This window comes from Nothoprocta perdicaria, unplaced genomic scaffold (genome assembly GCF_003342845.1).
Source record: "Nothoprocta perdicaria isolate Ctin4 unplaced genomic scaffold, notPer1 scaffold_8, whole genome shotgun sequence".
Lineage (NCBI taxonomy): Eukaryota > Metazoa > Chordata > Aves > Tinamiformes > Tinamidae > Nothoprocta > Nothoprocta perdicaria.
The window spans coordinates 4,848,783-4,854,782 of record NW_020456087.1 but is presented as its reverse complement, the minus strand read 5'-3'; the positions used below and the strand labels follow the sequence as shown (position 1 = coordinate 4,854,782).

Sequence of the window (6,000 nt, the reverse complement as noted above, 5' to 3'; positions counted from 1 at the left end):
CGCGGCCCGTCCCGCCCCCGCGCACAGCGCCAGCCGCCGCAGCGGCGGCACCAGCTCGGCGGCGCTGGGCCGGGCTCCCCCCTCGCCGCGCGCCTCTCGCCGCCTTTTCCTGTCTGCATCCTGCGCGCTCCTCCGCCCCCCCCTCGCCATTTTCGCCGGGAGCAGCTCGGCGGGACTTCCCTGAAACTTCGCGGGCAGCTCGCCCGGTGCCGCCGCCGCCGCCTCGTGCGCGCGCTGCCCGCGCCCCGCTCGCTCCGAGGCGGCCCCGGCGGGAGGCTCCCCATGAGCACCACTCCGCTGCTCCGGCCGCCCAGCCCGCTGCCGCCGCCGGCGGCGGGGGCCGCTCCCGGCAGCGGCATCTCCTTCCACCTCCAGATCGGGCTGAGCCGGGAGCCGGTGCTGCTGCTGCAGGACTCCTCGGGGGACCTGAGCCTCGCCCACGTCCGGGAAATGGCTTGTTCCATTGTCGACCAGAAGGTAGGAGAGAAACCCCCCCGTGCCGAGGCCCGCCRGCCCCGCCGCCTCCTCTGAACTTTCCCGGGCTCGGGGGACCGGCCGCAACTCCGCGCTGGCCTCGGCCGCCCTCCCCTTTCCCTGCGCTCCCCGCCGCCCGCTCCCGGGATGCTGCCGGCGGAACTCGCGCTTTGTTTCGCTGGCCAGGGGCGCAGCTAGCTCCGTGGGCAGAGAGCCGCTGTTGAAAACAGCGCCGGCCCGCTCCCTCTGCCCGCTGCTTCGGGAGGTGGTGGTGGGGTGAACCCTGTCAGCTGCGAGGGCAGCGCGGCGCCCCGGGGCACTTTGTGCGTCGTCCCAGCCGCTGCCGGGAAAGTTTCCACTACGAGAGAGCAGAGCGAGAGAGAGGAAAAATAAATAAATAAAAGGCAGCCTAACAAACACCGCCGAGGAAGGGCGCCCGGCCCGGCGCTCCGCGCCCTTTCCCTGTCCTCGGCGGGCAGCACGGGGCCCCGCGGAGCGCCCCGGCGCGGGCGGCGGGGCCCTGGCTGCCCGCGGGAGGCGGGGGCCGGGGGCCGCGCGCTCCGCAGCCGCCCGCGCTGCCCTGCGCGCTGCCCTGCGCGCTGCCGCCGGGCTGCCCGGGCAAGGTCGCCGCAGCGCGCACGCTGGGCGGGGAGCCGCGTGAAAGGATCCCCGGGGCCTTCGGGGCCGAAAAGAAGCGCTGCCAGGTGCGCAGGGCGCTTAGGACTGGCGGGGAAACGCGTAACCGCTTGTTTGCGCGGAGGAAAGGTGATTTCCTGCTTGGTAGTTTTGCTGTAGGGCGGCCTGTAGAGAACTTTGCTTTCTTGCAGCTAATACTGTGCTTTCAAAATGGTGCGAGATATACATCTTTATTTTAAATTCTGTAGTTTTCTTAGTTTAAGAAAGGGTTACTGGCCTCGCGAAGTTAAGTTCACGGAGTTAACATGCCCTCTGGTTAACACTACTGAATTTGCTTTCAAAGCTAGGCTAAAACGTGTTGAACCCATACAGGTTAAATAYTGGTAATAAGTTGTTTATATGTATGGTTTATAATGGTTATATATAAGCTTATTTATATAACCATTTAGAAGTTATCCTAGCAATAATGTAAATATGCAAGACTGTTGAGTTCATTGTTTATATTTTTGTGCTTAGGTAGCATATACATCTCATGGGTTTATAGTATGCCCCAATCTAGTTTTTCCTATTTCCTAGCAATTTCCTAATTTCCTAACAATGTATCATTGTCTAAAGAGAAGTAAAAGTGTTGCCCTGTCCTCCAAGACTCAGGCTTAACTGCCCGAGTTAAAACTGGCCTAAAACATGTGAGCAACTTAATTTGTTGCAGTTTAGTGACTCTGCCTTCTTTTGAAAGGCAGTTCATCATGTAGGTGCTTTCCCACCCAGTGTGCTTGAATGAGGAGCTCTCTTCTAGTCACAGGCTGTCGGAGCCCAAATTACTGCTTTTCCCAAGGCCTTTGAGAGGAAAGTGGTTCAAGGAAAGGGAAAATTGAAAGATAGGTTTATTTTCCCCGATCACGGCCTATATATRGGTTAATTTTTATGTTGTTATTCCTCAGAAATCTTGTTGTAAACTTAAATCTGTGTGTGCRTGTGTATAATTTCACTGTTGTGCATCATTTCACTGCACATAGTAAGTTTGTTTGCATGTACCCTATGTATTGGCAGAGATCTTTTTATAAAAATCACATGGATGTCTAGAATTATTATGAGAGAACTCTTTTTATGTAGTATGAATAAATCATTTCAGGAAAAGGGAATAGGATTAAAAATACTGAGTAGTCTTGATGTTATGAGAAACACTGTTTTTTCCAACTCCGCTAATGAGGATTCTATACAATAATGCTGTGTGTGGGTTTTTTTTTTTTTGTTTTTTTTTTTTTTTTTTTTTAAGATTGTGATAATGGTGAGTACCCGTATTACCTTATAGGTAACAGTTTTATCCCCAAATCACTCTTTGGTCTGAATCATGTAAGTAGTAAAGACAAGGTGTCTTTTTGCTATTTTCTTTAGCAATTCAGTTAAACTGTTAGTATCACCTGTGTCTTTACCATGGTACTATTAAAGTGGTGAGAAAGAGAACTGCTTAAACGCTTATTTTTAGGATTGTGCTGACTTATTTTCAGTATCATTTTCAGATGATCTGTTTAKAGAGGTAATTGATGGTAATGTGGGTACACCTGAATATATATGCCTGGGTGAATGATATTTATGGCCCTTATTTTGCACAGATTTATAAAGCAACTTAACTTAGTGCTGCGCAAAATATGAACTAACCTTTTACAAAGCAGAGACTAAAGCACATATGGGCCTGGGCAGGATGCTACTAGTTCYTATTTGTATAGAGGTAATACGTATTGAGGTCTATGTAATATGTGTGCACTTATGTAAAAGCTAATTCTAGCTATAATATAAAATATTTACATATATTTATATTAATAGACTTTATAGAATCTAAAGTATAAAGTCTGTTTTTTTAATTTTGGAAGAGAGCCTAGTTACAGTAATAATATTAGTATATTACATTTTAGCATATTTAACTTATGTTACATGAAAAATAGAATGAGCAAAGAGTGTGTCTTTCTCCATTGTCAAACAAAGGTGTTCTTTTGGGAATATCACCCTGAGATAGCTCTGTGGAAATTTTCTTAGGAAGTCTGGAGATGAAATGGAATATGTCAGTGTTGGGCATAAATTAAAATACTTTAGAGACTGTTAAGAACAGCTCTGAGGTCGCCTGAATTTGTTTTTCTTGAGTTTGGTTTGTCTTTGTTTTAAGCAGCAACAGGAACACTTGGGCTTGCTCATGGAGGGTAATTTGTTCTTCAGCTGAAATGGAATTTTAGCATTTAGATTATGAGGTAGGTAACAAGAAACGAGCATCCGCTGCAAAAYGTGTCAGTGTGCAAGCTGCAGACGCTTACTCCTTCACAAGAGGAGTGGGAGAGTATCATAAAATGCAGTCTTTGTTTTCTGAAGATAAATAGTTGGAATTATTGCCCTTTATGAGAAAACTGCACACAATGCATCCACTTTTCTAGGGTGAAAGTAAAATGCAAAGCACATTAAGTAATAAACCGTGTGTTGGTAACTATAAGGCTCAGATTACCAAGACTTYTTTGAATTTTATATTTTGGGCAGTTTTAATCCAAAGACAAAAAAGTTGTTTACATTTTCTGTTTTCTTGAAACTGCTTGTCAGAGTTAGCATCTCGCATGTGATGTGCTGGGGAACTCTACTGACGCTGTCAAGTTTTGAAAACTGAGCTCTCAAATTCATCATGAAGTTATTTGACATGAGAACGTGGATTTTGTAGAACAGCCCTCGCTTAAGGTCAGACATTGCCTAGGCCTTCAGCATTGGAAGGCAGAGAAGTTACCAGCAGTCGGACTGTAGTCACAAACTGCGTTTTTAAACAAAAATAGATGAAGCAACATTTGATCCTTGCTGACTTATCTTCCTACTTAAGCATACATCAGGTTGCCCTCTAAAAATAGTGTGGTTAGATGRTTCCCAGTTGGGCTAGTACTGGAATTTCACATTCAAAAATATTGCAATAGTAAGAAATAAAGTTGGGCCTTTCAAGAATGGCAAAGGACTAAAGCTGAATTAAGTGGCGTACTACACCTGGAAAACTGTGCCCGGGTTGATCTAGGTTTTGGTGTTTGGTGAGAATTGTCACAGGTCTAACCAAAGGGCTTTAAAGTATCCCAGTACCTAATCTCCCCTCCAAGAACTGAACTAAACATGCTCAGGAGCAGGTATGTTCACCTGCATGTGTTCCTGGCTGTCTTCCATAAAAGAAAACTAACTCATTYTTAAATAAGTAAAGCAGGAAATGAAGAAATAAGAGCTTTTTTCTGTTTTCTGAGGCTAGAATCTCTSCACCTGCGATCTCAATGGAGAAAGGAGCTTTCCTAGGGTTTGGGATGAAAATATACTTAAGCGTTTATTTTTTCCATTTTTATTTTCATTTTTATTTTTTTCTTTTGTTTTTCCCTCAGGGTTAGACAACCACAGATAACATATGGAGTTTGTTTATTGGAAGAGATATATATATATTTTTTTTAATCCCAAAATAAACAATAGATTGGTGGTAATGCAATCCTTTCTTTGGGGGATGGGGAAAATAACTTGCTAGAAAGAAAGATTTTGTGTCCCTCAGAATACAAAAAGAAATCGTCAGATCTTTTTGACTCCTCCTGAGTGAAACTCTTGCCTTCAACTTAACACATGGGCATAGAAGTTTCTTATTCACTACATATTTGGCAATAGTTGCCTCCTTCGTATATTCTGAAAAAGCCAATACAGGTGTGCTGTTCATCTTCAAGAGCTGCATTCGTTGATTTACAAACTGGAGTACACTGGCAGCAAAATGTTCAATTTCTTTTCCTGAAATGAATCTTTCTCTAAGTACYCCAGCTTTGTGTGTTTTGAAAATACAAAGCTGTTAAATTTCCTTTCAGGAATGTGGGGTATTCACTAGTTATGTAAATATATTTCAAATTGAGAGGTTTTTTGTATGTTTGTTTTTGGTAATCTCACTTAAAGACTCAAGTGAGACTTCTGGTTATTACCATTTAATGTTTTATTGACTTTACACGCGCTGCTCTGGAATCTGTAAGTCAGTGTATGTAACATTAGTTTGTAGATTAAACAGAATTATTTTAGAGGCTGTGAGAAAACACTAGAAAAGCTTGACTTGGATGAAGTGGCGTCAGTTTTCTTGAAGAAACTGTGGGATTCTTCAGAGAAAGTGAGCTTATTGTCTATCATATCAGTGATTCAGATGAAGAAAACTAATCTAGTGCAATGTCTTTGTCTAGAGCATTTGAGAAATCTCTTCCAGAGATTAAAGGCTATCAAATGAATTCTCAACAGAATAAGAAATAAAATGGAGCTTTGATTAGATGACCCACTGTAACCAAAGCAGTTGACATTTTCAACTTGAAAGGAATTACAAAGGAGTCTTGTGTTGCTCTTGCACTAGTCCCATCGCTGCTTCCCTGGGAACACCTGTAATTGCCATAATGATTTAAAAACACTGCAGGTCAATGAAGCCCCTCTCCTCGCACAAACTATATTGCCAGAGAATGGCCAACATTTATAAAGCTGCCATGCTTTCCAGATGGAAAAACCTGTGTGAGCATGGGACTGGGATGTGCTCGGGAATGTGCCCTGCCGGGGATCGGGTGCAGGAGGCACCTGGGAGGCACGGGGGGCCGCGCGAAGGCGCCGGGAGCCTGGTGCATCCTGCACACGGCGGGTTCCTGCTCGCACGCAGCGGGTCGTCTGTGCRTGGGCTGGGTAACGAGCCCGGTACGGCCAGGAGGGTCCAATATTCGTGTGGTATATATACCGTCTCTGTTTCGATGATTTCTAGAAGATCCATACGAACAGGCAAAACTGTTTGTTCTTTTTATCCAGAAAAAAACCCTTCTGTGTATGGAGGAACCTGGCTGTATGGTTAAGGTGTGTTATACTCGGGTTATTGCAAGGAAACAAGCA

At 45.2% G+C, this 6,000-nt stretch overlaps 1 protein-coding gene across 1 annotated transcript in view; it reads left to right on the top strand.

The window, feature by feature from the left end:
• Positions 1 to 282: 282 nt before the first annotated feature.
• The window catches only part of PRKD1 (protein kinase D1), a 117,098-nt gene continuing 111,380 nt past the window's right edge, over positions 283 to 6,000 (top strand). The window contains exon 1 of the mRNA XM_026051828.1: positions 283 to 477. Within this exon, the coding sequence (XP_025907613.1) occupies positions 283 to 477 (195 nt within the window). The remainder of the gene's footprint in view (positions 478 to 6,000) is intronic.